General features: G+C 38.0%; 1 protein-coding gene across 1 annotated transcript in view; it reads right to left on the bottom strand.

Moving 5' to 3' along the window:
- The window catches only part of Kcnh8 (potassium voltage-gated channel subfamily H member 8), a 352,841-nt gene that overhangs the window by 192,623 nt on the left and 144,697 nt on the right, over positions 1 to 15,521 (bottom strand). The window contains exon 3 of the mRNA XM_021149362.2: positions 13,990 to 14,121. Coding sequence (XP_021005021.1) covers positions 13,990 to 14,121 — 132 coding nt within the window. The remainder of the gene's footprint in view (positions 1 to 13,989; positions 14,122 to 15,521) is intronic.

Genomic DNA, 15,521 nt, shown 5'->3' with positions numbered 1-15,521 from the left:
TCACAAAAGAACACACATGATATGCACTCACTGATAAGTGGATATTAACCCAGAAACTTAGACTATCCAAGATACAATTTGCAAAACACATGAAACTCAAGAAGAAAGACCAAAATGTGGATAATTCGTTCCTTCTTAGAATGGGGAACAAAATACCATGGAAGGAGTTACAGAGACAAAGTTTGGAGTTGAGACTGAAGAAAGGACCATCCAGAGACTGCCCCACCTTGGGATCCATCCCATATACAACCACCAAACCCAGACACTATTGCATATGCCATTAATACTTTGTTGACAGGACCCTGATATAGCTATCTCTTTTGAGGCTACACCAGTGCCTGGCAAACACAGAAGTGGATGCTCACAGCCATCTATTGGGTGGAACAAAGGACCCCTAAAGAAGGAGCTAGAGAAAGTACCCAAGGAGCTAAAGGGGTCTGTAACCCTATAGAAGGAACAACAATATGAACTAACCAGTACCCCCCAGAGCTCATGTCTCTAGCTGCATATGTATCAGAAGATGGCCTAATCGGCCATCAGTGGAAAGAGAGGCCCATTGGTCATGCAAACTTCATATGCCTCAGTACAGGGGCAGTGCCAGGGCCTGTAAGAAGTGGGAGTGGGTGGGTTGGGGAGCAGGGTGGGGGGAGGGCATAGGGGACTTTCGGGATAGCATTTGAAATGTAAATGAAGAAAATATCTAATTAAAAAGTGAAAAGAAAACCCTTCCCTCAATGATTTCCCTCCTCCACTTTCATTCATCACTAGCCTTCATTATCCCTAGAACTCTGTACTGTACAGGTCACTGTATGCCAGTGGGCAGACCTTGCCCCTCAAGCACAAACATTGGTAATTCAAAGGTAAATAATGTTTCTCGTCTTCTATTGTTAGGTTGTTTGAGGAATCACCACTGGTTGATTAGTGCATTCAAGAATCTATAGACTTAGCACTTCAGCTCATCACAAGCATTTCATTAAAACCCATGAGCTGTTCTGTGTGACTTTATAAAGCTCCCATAAAATCTTTACATTTTTTCCTCCAAATCATTGTGTTATGTTAGGCAATTCTTTCTCCTTCGCAAGCTAACATAAAATCAAAATTGTTTAGCATGCTGACTAAATATTCATCCCTCCTTGGTTGCAGGGAAACCCCAGAGTATCTTAGGTAACAGCATCCCCTGCATCTGAGTCACCTGAAGGAAAACAACACAGCAGCCAACTGGAAAGGGAACCACTGGTCAGTTACATAAGAAACACAAACACCAAGCATGGCCAATCCAAAAGAGAGTTAAGAAAACACAGCTTTGGCCTATGTCAAATTTTAATTTTATTATCATATTCTTTTATTATCATATTCTTTTATTATCATATAAGCATATTATCATAGCTCTTCTGGAATGCTAGAGAGTTATGATTTGGTGTTATTTACAGTGTGATACTGAGACTCGCAGTATTAATTAGCATTTGATAGCATCACTGGAATTTACATTAGCACAATCTGCCTTGATCCTGTGTGTTGTGGGGGGGGGGGACAGAAATCACTTAATGTAGTGATTGGTTTTCATTTCTTGTGTGTGTGTGTGTGCACGTATATTAAGGGATGTGGGTGGGTGTGAGTGGGTATGGTAAAGACAGAAAGAGATAAACAGAGACAGAAACAAACACACAGAGACAGACACATACACACAGACACTCACAGACAGGCAGGCACACAGACACACACACAGACACACACACATACACACACACACATACACATAGACACACACAGACAGGCAGACACACACACAAGGGGGGCAACCAAGTAGAAGCCAGCTGAAGCAGATGGACATGCAATCAGATATCTAGAATATGCCCCCAATCTGCTAGGAATGAGGCAATGGACATAGAGGAAAGGAAAACCATACTGAGTCTTAGCTAGTTCCATAAGCAGCTCTGGGGCTTGGCTGATGCTTCACAGTTTTTCCAAACTTTCCTCCCCAACTTGCCTTTTGGTCATGGTATAACATCACAGCAATTGAAACCCAAATTAAGATGGCAGAGACGTAGATTTTCATCCTTTAATGCTTCCCTATTTGAACTGAGACGTCCCTGGATGGATGTCTCCTGGAAAAGCATGTAACCATAGACAGGTCCCCTTTCAATATAGGTAATCCATGTAGGTAGAATCTCATAGGTCAGGCTGGGAGCCAGAAACTCTTCAAGACACTGGAACATCAGTTCTTCAGGCATAAACAAGACTGGTAACATGGCCCAGTCATCTTAACAGCTGAGTAACTTTTTTTTAATTTAAATCTCAATTATCCTTTTTTTTTTTTTTAAGAGCTTTGCGTTGTTGTCTGAATGGAATGATGCTTTTTGTGGCTCAGTGTGTTCTCTAGTTCATAGCAGTTTTCCTGCCTCAGCCTCCTGAATTCTGGGACAATAGAATTTGTCATAGGTGCTAGAGAGGAGGCTCAGTGGTTAAAGGCATGCACTTCTCTTGCAGAGGACTCAAGTTTGGTTCTCAGCATTCATGCTAAGCAGCTAGCTATCACCTGCAACTCCAACTCCAGGGAATCTGACAGTGTCTCCCAGCCTCACCAGGCATCCAGACTCACAGATACCCTCATGCCCACAGATGCACACGCATATACACATCACTTAAAAATAAAAACACACATTTAAAGCAATGATAATGTTTCACCACACTCAGCTGATTCACTAGATCAGCTAAGAATTTTCTCTCAAAAATATTCTTATATTTGGGGAGAAAGATTATTCAGAAACAACAAACAAATTACTTGAGCTTTCCTTTTATCAACCTTCTAAAAGGGTTCTGGGTTGGACGCGTTCTTGTTTAGATTGCTAGGTCACGAGCTGGTCTTGTACTAATAATGATCCTCCTGCTCATGCCTCCATAGCTCTGGTGTCGCAGACATGCTTCATGGAGCCACAGGATACTTTTGTTCTATGTAGGGAAATTTAAAATTATATTATTTTACTTTTATGATTTGAGCTGGTTTTGTTTTACATGAACTATACCTAGCCTTTAGGGGGAATGAGATAGTCAATGCCCAGTAATTAAATTAAAGACACTCAAAATTTTCAGGAAAGGAGTACCGCCCACAGTCATTTCCTTTGAAATTACTTTCCTGTGTCTTATTATGAGATTAACACAGAAGTAAAATCTCTCTCTTTGTAAACTGATTACTTTCTGACAAAGGCTAAGGTGGGTTTGAAAAGGGAGGGCATGTGGTTGGAGGTTGGCACAGTGCTTAGATGTAACCAATGACTGCAACGAACTGTGTTCATTGAGATGCAGGGTCTGATAGGCCACTGCGGGGCCACACTTTCTGAGCAAATGTATATGTGAAAGCTTTTCAGCTCAATGTGATTCTCTCAACCAATGTAACAGCGGTTCCGGTGAAATTCCAGGTCTTCTTCAGAACTTAAAGAAACTTACACAATGACCTCTTGGAATTTCTTGTAAGGTTTAGATTTTTTTCATTCTTTGGATATTTCTGCTGTAGTGTGAATGGAATGGAATGTGGCATTCTATAAAACCTGTAAAGATCATGGTGAAGTCAGCAAGAGCCATAAGTTGTGGAGTGACAAACCTTGAAATAACTTTCCTGTCAAGCTTCCTGGCTGAGTTTCAATTAGGACCCAGGATGAGTCAGAGCTTAGGCTAGGAGGAGAAAGCTGCCCTTTCAAGGACTGTATACACAAGTAAGTTGGGGGACAATGGGTTTGAGGGCAGATCAATTCTAATTATTATGCAACAACAACAGCAACAGAAAAGGCTGTAGGAAAATTCTTCATTTTCAAGTTTAGGGAATTTACAAGCTTTACAGTATTTATTATTTTGGTATTTCTAGGATGTACTGATAACTGGAGGATACAGAAATTGTACTAGTTAACACTTGATCACACACACACACACACACACACACACACACACACACACACGAGTGCCTCTTCACTTTATCTTCCATTCTCCAACCAATAGCTTCGTCTTCCCATGTCTCCCATCTCTCTTCCTCTCTTTAACTGTCAACTTGATATATTTTATAGTCACCTGCAAAGGAAGTCACAATGGGAATGGACCAGATCCCCTTGGCATGTGAGCATGTCTGGGAAATGTCTTGATTGTTAATTTAGAATAGAGACTGATGTGGTATGCACAGGGTCTGCATTGGCCTCCACCAGGTCCTGTATGCTTATGTCTTTCAGTTTAGTGTGTTTCTGAAATCCCTAAGCAGGAAAATGAATGGTGCTCTGATTCTTGAGCCTTCTCTAGGGCTTTTTTCCTTCTGTCGGTTTGTTTTATCCAGCCTTGACATGATTGTTTCTGTTTTGTTATGTTTTATTTTGTTAGAATTTAAAAAAAAAAACAAAGCAAAACTGTGAAGGAGTGAATCAGTAAATGAAATCCTAACCACTGGAGTAAACATTAATCACAAAACTGTCATTCATACCTGCAGGGAGAGGGAAAGTCCTTTTTCTCCAATGGACGGATACTGGCTGTATCAACCACTCCAAGATAGGCCTTTTGTTCAACAGTATTTAACCAGCATAGAATAGACTCCACAATTCTTGGTATGCATTTATTCAGTTACAGTTTGGTGTGTGCTTTCCTGAGGCATGTTTTATTTTGTCATCTTGGTTTGGATGTGTTGCTGTTGTATTGGGTTTTTGTTTTGGAGTTGGAGGGAAAGAGGATCTGGAAGGACTTGGGAGAGGGGAAGAATATGGTAAAAATGTGTTTACATTTAAAACTTGTTTAAAATAATAAAAATATGTAAGAATTAAGTTTCGTGTTTCCTGTTACATATTTTACATCTGGAACTTTAAAAAATTTATTTGCAGGTCATATTATACAGTAAATGGGAATATTCATCATTAAAGTGTTTGGATTCCAGTAACACAAAAAGAGAATGAATAAGAAATGTATCTTGAAATATATATTCTTGGGGAAGTGTGTGGTCAGAAACTATCCGAAGGAGGTTCATGGTGGATGGAGGTAAAAAGGATTTGTAATTATAGAAATATGAAAAACTAAGTAGGGATTAAAATGGATAATCCCTGAGTGTGTGAGAGCTGGCTCTGACCTTGTATGCAGTGGTGTAGGAGAAGAAAAGATTCACCATCACCCCCACTCACAACCCTCATCACATGTGACAGGAAGAAGAGCTGGCTCAAGGGTCATGAGAGCAAAAGAGGTGGCCCTTTCTCTTACTGACTGAAACTTGGGAGAGCAAGTGGGCCCTGCACCTTGCTTGCAGCACAATAGAGCTGGCTCTACTGAAGTGGGCCCTAGTGAACTAGCCTTAAGTTCTACTCCTTATCACTGTGATATTTGTTGAACTTAAAAGGGTGGGCTTAGCACAACTGCAGAAACTGACTCTAGCTAAATAAATATAGTAAATTTTAGTTTAGTTTGTTTATTTTCTGTTTAGAATTTCTCTTTGGGAATACTTCTATAGAAAATAGTTTGATCTTAATATCTTGAATGATTGAAAGAATTTTATACCTTTATTTATATGTGTGAGTGGTTTGCTTGCATGTATTTATAAACACTATGTGTGTGCTTGGTGCTAGCAGAGGTCAGAAAAGAACACCAGATCCTTTTGAAATGGAGTTACAGATGGTTGCAAAAAAGATGATATGGGTACTGGGAAGCTAACCCAGGTCCTCTGCAAGAGGTGAACTTATCCACTGAGCCTTCCCTCCAGCACCCTGGTATTATTATTATTATTAAAACCAATTCAGTATATCCAATAGGTATAAGATATCTGAAATTTTCTATCTAAGTTAGTCATTAAGAGATTTTCCAGGAACATTCCACTATATTTAATTTTTCATAATTCTTGACATAAAACCTGGATTCTGCCATCTTTTGAACTTCCACCACTATTGCCACAGTCTTCTCCGAAGAGTTTAACTAGGTCAAACATTGTAGGTGTTTCTCTGATTTCTGCTAACAATACAAAGGTATATAAACTTGGGTTTTATTTATATAAAGTCACTTTTCTAAAGTTGCTTCTATGATTTTATTTCATGATATATGCTTAGAATTTACTAGTCTTTAGTTTCTCATCAACATTTTAAATTATGTTTTTATATATTCGATATTATATCTAAATGATATCATAAAATAGGATATATATTTAAATTATATATGCTATATTGTATATAAATTATATCTATAGATTATATATACCATTCTCTTATATATCTCCAACATATAATTTCTGATATGTATATACATATATAAGTATGTGTGTGCATATATATATATATGCATGTATATGTGTGGGATATATATATATATATATATATATATATATATATCCTATTTATATTTGTTGGACTGATAAAATGTGAATATACAGAACTACACATTGTAAAAAAATCTTAATAGCTTATACTTTAGTATGTTTTTCTCTGAAATTCTAAATCTGTTTTGGGTCTTTTTCCTCTGACATGTATTTTACTGACCTTTAATGAGTATATGTCCATGTGGATACAGGATAATAACAGTTTTTTACTTGAAATTGATTCTCCCTGATGTGATGGCCACTGTTTATCCTTTGTAGTAGGTCATTTTTAAAAATTTCATCTGTTCTCACTTATATGTTTTGTTAGACTCTTTTTTTAAAATAACTTCATTACTTTTGATATACTTTTGATTATATTTTTACTACTACTGATTTTCTTTAAATATCCTAAGGGTAGACACATTCCTGAAAACTCCATATTCTGCTATGACTGAAGATTCAAGATGTAATTTGCTTTTTTTTTCCCCTGATGATTCTTCTCAGGGTCATTCATCTTATGGTACCATGACTGTTTATTATAAATCGATATTCCTTGATAGTTTTGAGAACTATTGTAGAACTGTATTTGTAAATGTTAAATAGACAATATTTGAATTTCATTTTATTTTTTTTTATACATAGAGTCATCCCTGAATAGAATTTTGAAAATTAAAATCCCAGTTTGGATTACTCAGCTAAGTACTGAGCAGAAGCATCAAGAAAAAAAAAGCAAATTATACATGGAGTCTTCAGACGTGGTAGACAATGGGATTTTCAGTTACAAATATTTAGGCTTAAATTATTTAAACTCAGTACTGGTAAAATATGGTCAACAAGTCTATCAAAACTAGTGGAGTTGATTTGCAAAGAGTCAAAGAGCACTGATATAAATGAAAACAGATAAAATTAAAAAACAATAACATATTAAATACAATAAACATTATAATCCAAGCTGAGTAATCTAACCTCAACATAATCAATATGAAGTGTGATTTTGGGACCCTTGAACGACTGGGAGATGTGATGAATTGCTAAGAAAGCCCTCCTTTTGGTTGTCAATGGGCTACTTGGAAATCAGTTCCAATGTAGCAGCTCCCCTTCTCTGGATTTCTGTCATCTCCTGGTGATATCTCCATTTTGACAGGTTCACCGTCCATAAGCCTCCCTCTCACTCTGTTCAGAGTCGGTGCCAGCTTCCTTTTTTTTATCTGATTCCAGCTATACCCTTTCATTCACAATGTCTTTTTGTTCCTTGAACCATTTCTCCCCTGTCTTTTGTGCTAGCATCTCATAACATAACATCTTTTAAAAAGCAACAATTGGAGAATTCTTTATTGGAATGTCTTTTGTGTGCCTTTGGATTTTCAAAGACTTTTAAACAACATGGAAACTGGTGTTTTCAGAATTAGAGATCATTCAGAAATAAGCTCCAGACCCCGATGGATAGGCTGGTTTTCTTTGACACATATGAAAGTCATAGTGTCTTACATCAATGAGCTGATCCTAGAAGAAAAAGTTGGGCCTACAGTTTTCCAGTACTAAAAGAAGGATGCTTACCTTAGTGCCAGGAGTGGAAATGCCTGCCTGCCTTGCTGGGGGCCATTGCCATCTGTCTTTCCAATTGTTAGATCCTGTATGGGATTCAGTACCTACATTACCTTAAAAGTCATTTCCACACAGAGTTCTAGGCACAGGTCACCACAGGCATGACATTAGGTCACATTAAATACTTCTATTTGTCAGCTTCATCTAGCTCACCAGCATCCCCAGATTTGTTTTCTCACAATTATCACTTACTTTTACACATTAAACTCAAATAATTTCATTCTAATGACAAGTGATTATGTGAGAATGATAGTCACTCTAGATAGACAACAGTAGCACATACCAGCAAAACACAGCCAGGTAGCGGTCTTACTAGAGTCTGATAAGCACTTGTGGCTTCCACTCTGTCATGTTGGCCTCTTGTTCAGTAAAAAATTGGTGACCAAGGAGAGCTCATTCTCAGGTCTTCCAGAAGCCTTCGGTATGTTCCAGGATTTGATTATGTGTGACATTTTAGACACCATCTAATCATTTCAACTTCAGCAGAAGCCCATGTGTGTATAAGAAATTTGCAGGTGGAATGGGGAATTGGAAGTTGATCTCAGGTACATGACGATTTCAGAAAACATGAGCTTGGAATTTAACTTAGTATATTAGTAAGTGTTCCAAGGATGTGAAGAGACACTATGATCATGACAAGTCTTATAAAGGAAAACACTTAATTGAGACTGGCTTATAGGTTCAGAGGCTTAGTCCATTATCACTATGGAGAGAAGCATGGTAGAATACAGGCAGACATGGTGCTGGAGAGGTAGCTGAGAGTTATATGTCTGTATCTGCAGGCAGCAGGATGAGAGAGAGCACACTAGGCTTGGCTTGAGTATCTCAAAGGCCACCCCCAGTGGACTACACACTTACTACAACAAGGGCACATCTAATAGTGTCACTTCCTAAGAGCCATTTTTATTCAAACCACCACATTTAGGTTTAATACACCTTCAGATAAATGATGATACATCAACAGAAACATTTTATTAAAACCTTAATTAAGTCTATCATTCTTTCAACACAAAGCTACAACCTGTATTCAGGAAGTCATCCTCTAATGCTTTCCTCCATTTTTTAAAAATATACTGTAATATGTATAAATGAGCTGTCAAAAAGTTTGCTTAGTTTCATGATCAATGTATTGGCATTCTGTGGAAAACCTATTACAAGATGAAATACAGTTGAAGTCACATTTAATTGAGTCCTTTGAACTTTTATGGCACCCAAGAATGTGAGAGACTATATAGCTGAATCATCAAATTAAAATGTGCAGATGCTCTAATGGGTGCTTGTAGGGTGGCTCTGATGAGGACTGGGCCTTTCTGTATCATGTTCCTTCATTTTTCCAACATGCCTTCTGGTACATTTTCTAGTAGTGACATTATTCCAAAAGACTTTCCTGAGAAAATGGCACTCTTGGGTATAAATCTCACACTATAATGAATGTATGTGTGTGTGCATGTATGTATGTGTGTATCTTTGCATGCATGCATGTATGTGTGTAAGTATATATATGCACATGTTTATATATATATATATATATATATATATATATATATATATACATACATACATACATATATATCCTGTCAAAAGGAAAAGACAGGGACAAAAACTGGAGCAGAGATTGAAGGAAGAGTTATCAAGGGATCAGCCCACCTGGGGATCCATCCTGTCTGCAAACAACAAACCTGGATGCTATTGTTGTTGCCAAGAGCCCCTTGCTGACAGGAACCAGATGTGGCTACTCCCCGGGAGGTTCTGCTAGCACCTGACCAATGCATATGTGGATGCTCACAGCCAACCATCAGACTGAACTTGGGGACCCTGGGGGGGGGGGTGCTGGAGGAAGAATTAGAGGACCAAGGGGGATTGCAACCCTATAAGAAGAACTATGTCAGCTGGCTGGACCACCCAGGGACCAGATAACTAACCAAGGAATGTACAGCAAGGGATCCATAGCTCCATGTAGCTTTGTCTGGCATCAATGAGAGGGAAGGCACATGGTCCTGTGGAGATTTTATACCCCAGCTTAGAAGGATGCTGAAGTGGTGGGGGGAGCACCCTCATTTAGGCAAAGAAAAGAGGGTAGAATCAGGATGGAATCTGGGGTTACAGAGGGGTAACTGGAAAGTGGGATATCATTTGAGATGTAAGTGAATGTAATGATTAATTAAAAAGAAAGAAAGACAAAACCACAAGGGAGATACTCAGACTTTCTTCCATTCTCCTCCCAGTCTTTAACACATAAAGGGTTTCTACAGGTGTAATAGGCTTATTAAATGAATGAGTTCACAAGTACAAGAACTAAACCAGGATGCAGAGAACCGCAGAAGAGAAAGCCCACAAACTGCCCAAAGCCACTCTTCCAGCTGGGGGTTGCTCAGCTCGGGCATTCTGAAACATGAGGAAAGTAAGTCATCACTGCTTGAGCTTGTGGTGATAGGGCTTTCGGAGCCTCATACCTGCACACAATGCTCAGCTAACATCCACCAACAAGATCATCATTATTTCTTCCTTCTACATCCACTGAATAACATCTTCAGGTATAGGTACACTTTAGTCACTGTAAGACTTTAGTCACTGTAAGATGATTATGGCAAATTACTGCAAGTTCTTCAACTTATTGCCAAAGTAGAGCTATGAATGACAGTGCATGTAAATCTCAGTTTGTATCCCCACAGGCAAAAAAAAAAGCCTCATTCATCCCCCCAAGAGGTTCTCAAAACAAATTTGAAACCCTCTCCACCCCTGTTTTAGAAACTGTAATATGGATTGCCTGATTTGGTGCTAACATCATCGTATGGCAAATGTGGGACACTCCATATGAAATAAGTGAAAATAATGTCACTGGAATTTGTGCCTGGGAAAAAAATGAAGCAGATATTATTAACCTCAACTGGCATGAATGGAAAACCAAATTAGGAATGTGCACAAACTGCTGTGAAAAGAAATTCGTAAAGTTCAGTCACGTATAAATGAGTTGGGAGGAAAGAAAATTTTGAAAGCACTGGTATATAAGGAAAAAGCACTCTAGAAAACTCAACCATTCAGCAAGTAATGACTCAGTGTCTATACTGTGTCAGACACCATGGGATGTGCAGAGACATGAAGCAGTGTCAGTCTTCAGTAAGTTGGGAAAGATGAGTTTGTTGGAACATGATCCAAGAATGGAGTCATGTGAGAAAAAAATCTCTGAATGCTTGTAAAAAAAAAAAAAACTCCAAGAAACTAAAACAAGTCTTGTGGCATCAGTTTCTTCAAGAACATGAAATTGTTCATGGACTATGCTTTTGAGCTCCTCCCAGGTGTCGCAGATGGGAGAGTTTACTTCAGATTATTCATCACAACCAGCTAAATTATGTTTATATGCCTCTGTGGAAAAACATGGTTTTTGCTGCATGCAGCTTGTCTACCATGTCCAGCTTCCTCTTGTGACTCTACACTTTACTCATGTGACTCCGTTTAACCCTCAGAATATACATCATCCGGTGACTTAAATAAAGTCGGTGATTGCATAAGTCTTTAGCCTACTCCTTTATCAGCTCCATTATCCTAGGTCTGACCTCCTTTATAGAGGAAAACAGAGATAACCAGGTTGATTCCATCAGTACGAAAAGGGAGAAGAAGCAACACAGTACAGGTGGTCCATGGAAGGGTGTTCCCTATGAGCTGAGGTTGTTTGTTAAAACCATATTAAAGAAAAGAAATAACATTTCTATGGGAAATAATGGTGATGGAGATATCACAAGTGGGAAAAAAACAAGGACCCAGGTAAGCAAATAGAAAGAAGTAAGGTTTTGCTGAGAGTAAATAGGCAAGCTTGGCTTAGCCAGAAGCCTCAAAATTGTTGAAAGGTGTCATGGTATCAAATAAGTGTTTTGTTCTTATTTGTTTTTGTTTTTTGATTTTTGAGGGAGGTATGCTTTATTAGCTGATGCTTAAATGATTGAACTTAAAACCTGCTTCACAAGAGCCAACATCATGTGATGAAGCACTATGGTCGTATCTCCTTGGTTTTAATGTGATGGTTTCAAACATGAGGGAGTTAGTAAAGTTAGTAAAAACAAGTGTGAGAAACACCTAGTGTTTATTTATCTCATCACTCTTTGGATGTTGTGTTACAGAATCAGAGCAGCCATCTCTCCTTTACCCACTCCAATGAGCACATCTCTGCCTACATCTTTCTTAACTTCGGTACAAAGTATCTTCAGTGTCTCATCATGGTCTCCGGCCCCTTTCCACACCCTTCTTCTCAGATGCACACAGATAGCAATGATCAGTTCTCTCTACTCCTCCTGTCATTGGCTGGAAGCTGCTGGATTTGAGCTGAGATGTGGTTGCTGACATTGCTAATGCTGGCTTTGCTGCTGATAGACACTAATTACTGTACATTTGCAAATTATTCAATCCACTATTAATTTCTTACAGTTATGTTAAATGTTAAATATAGTGTTTAAATTTTAATCTATTTTATTACATTTATTTAATTAAATCCAAATTCATTTAAAAAATAAAGTTTCAGCATTTGCTGAATTCACAAGTGCTTATTTTTCAATCTTAAAAAAATAATGCTAACTTCCCTCCAATTTTTGAGAACTCTGTGATCAGAAAGCCTTTGCAAAACTAATTACATTAAGACATAATCATGTTATTTTTTTCTTTTCAGGAAATATAACTGGGAGGAAAGACTTTAGACCACTAGAATCTAGGCTGTGAAAATCATGAATATATAGAATCAATTTTTATAGTAAACACAGTTTATAGATAAGAAATAGAGTAAACATAATTTCTTGTTAAATTCTGAATTCACCTGATACAGTTATAGAAATGAACAAAGACATGAGAGTTTTATACTTTTTTGTATGAATGGGAGGTTTCTGCTGATCTCTGCACTACTCCCCATCTCTCTCTCTCTCTCTCTCACACACACACACACACACACACACACACATATACTAGACATAAGTGTGTACTCAATAAAATTTCGTGAGCTTACATAGGCACAAACAGTGCTGTAGTTGAAGGTATGTCTCCTCTGCATTCCACACCTACTAGAATTTTCTATAAAGCATCATTTCCCACATTTCAGATAAACCCCAGCCATGTAGCAATTAATGATTCAAGTACTTATTCAAATAAAATAACACACTTTGCAGTTTTTAAATGAAATGCAGTCATCAAATAAACTTCTGTGGGGAATTACCTAATCAATACTAAATTTATATCACTTAGATGAACTGCCATGTTGCAGATAAGCTTGAGTGGGCCACACCTTATTAAGAGATATTTTTAACACTATCCAAAACCAAGCACAATATCCTTTGCTTGGAATGTTATTACCTGAGATACTATATAAGAAACACCCGAACACACTTTTAAAAGTGGAGTCCACTCCTAAAAGTTGGGGTTGAAATATCTAATAAACAGCTTACCACACACTAACCTACACAAAGCAGTATCTTTCCCTCTAGTTACTAGATCCCATTTCTGCTTATAACAATATCAGGATTTTCTCACTCTTGACATTTGTTAGAGAGCTTGAAATACAAGCACTTTCTGAATAAGAAACTTAAGGCTAATAATATAAGCTCTTAGAGGCTTTCCAAAGGTGTTTCCCAAGGCCATTTGTGACTATGAATGAGCTCAGCATATGGTATAGTACATGCTATATGATACAGGGTGCATGACTGTCAGTAACATTTCATCTAACAAGCATCTCACTGCACCTTTACCTACTACATAACAAATAACATCCACATTTCTATGTATTCAATCACATCACTTTAAAGTCTTCCAGTCAATGCCTCTATTTCTTGATGAAGTCAAGAGGGCCAAGAGGGCCAAGACATATTGTGATGCTATTTTCTGTCTTCATGTGAGTCACAGAGGTATTTGAACTTTTCATTCCTGTCAAGTAAGTAGTCACTACAATGATGAGATTATAAACATCTCCATGATTTTCATACATATACAACATATTGACTATAAGCCATCAATAGGTATCAGTTGCTGGTATCCAAAAGGCATATTTTTCCAAATTTTTGAGTGATTTCAGTATGCTTTGCTGTTTTATTTAGGAAAACCATACGCACCTTCTTTTTTATCTTCTGAAGTAATCTTCACTTTCGTGTCTGTTATGTCTTTGAATGAGGCCAGGAAAAGGACTACATCTCCTTTCTCATTCTTTATAGGAACGATATCCAGAAGGCACCAAAATGGAGCTCCTGTAAAGGTGAGAGAAATATAAGTCAGCCTCTTGATTCAGCTCTGCAAGTCCAATTGGGAGCCAAAATACAGTCGTTCCCATTTCCATCTGTCTTCAAACCTGCCAACTTCAGAATATCAGCTTTCAGATCATGAATATCAAGCCAATATGCCTAGCTCTTGGTTTGGGGATTAGATGTTTTCCAGAAGATAAGTGAGATTTAGGGCAGATGCATCTGCCTGTGCCAAGACCCTTCTGCTTCTGTCACTCAAGCCACACGTTTGATCTTGGTGTCAAAGCATACATCTTGGTGAGAGGTCACCCAGTAGTACACTAGAGCATGGTGGCTCTTGAATAGAGAATTTTGTTTGGCATGAGTTTACTAGAGGCTTACTTAGTCTATTTAAAACCAATCATTGCCCACTAAGAAGATTTCCATAAAAACAATGGGAACCATCAACTTGGAGAGATGATGTCAAGTTCTTACACTCTCATCCATGGTTTTAAGTTAATAACACTAATATGGCTACTTCAACAACTCTTAGGTGTTAGAGACATTTATACATAATAAAACATCATACACCACTGTGAGTGACTTATTTATACTGTGTGGATTTTTCTAAAATCATGTTAAATCAAAATAGCCAGATACACACGAGTAGAGTGAATATAGATCCACTTATAATAAGTAAAAAATTAACAAAATTTACTAGTGGGCATGGTGGCTTGAAAAAGAATGGTCTCTACAGGCCCATAGTTGAATGTTCATATTTGAATATTTAATGGTTAGAGCGTGGCAATGTGAGAGAAAAATTAAGGTCATCTCTGTCACTAGGGGTGGGCTTCCAGGTTTCAAGAGATCACACTTGACCCAGTGTTGTACTCTGCATACTAATCAGGATCTATCTCTCAGGTGTTGCTCCAGAACCTACCTGCAGCTATGCTCCTCTCTATGAAAACAATAGATAATTTCTGTGACTATAATCAAAACCCCCGTTAAATTCTTTCCCTTACATTAGTTGCCTTGGTCATGGTGTCTCTTCAAAGCATTAGAACAGTGACAAGACAATGGGATAAAGGTTAAATTACTGGTTGCCCTCAAGGAAAGCCTGACTAAACATTCAGTACAGGGGGTTCTTCCACTCTGATTAAGTTTTATTTTATGATATCTATACTGTTTGGATTTTGCATGTGCTATATCTAATATATCTTTAAAAAGCAATGCTGTGGTTTGTTATGAAATGATCCCCAGGGTTCATGAGTTTGAACGGTTAGTGTTCAGCTTGTGATGACTTTTAGACAGAATATGGAACCTGTAGAGGGTAGAGTCTTGCTAGAAGAGATACTCAGGATGGATGTTGGGGTTTTTATGCCATTTCCTGTCTCCTCCAATTCCCTCTCTAAACCCTCCCCTCCCCC

Source organism: Mus caroli, chromosome 17 (genome assembly GCF_900094665.2).
Source record: "Mus caroli chromosome 17, CAROLI_EIJ_v1.1, whole genome shotgun sequence".
In the NCBI taxonomy this organism is placed as follows: domain Eukaryota; kingdom Metazoa; phylum Chordata; class Mammalia; order Rodentia; family Muridae; genus Mus; species Mus caroli.
This window is presented reverse-complemented; position numbering and strand designations above follow the sequence as displayed.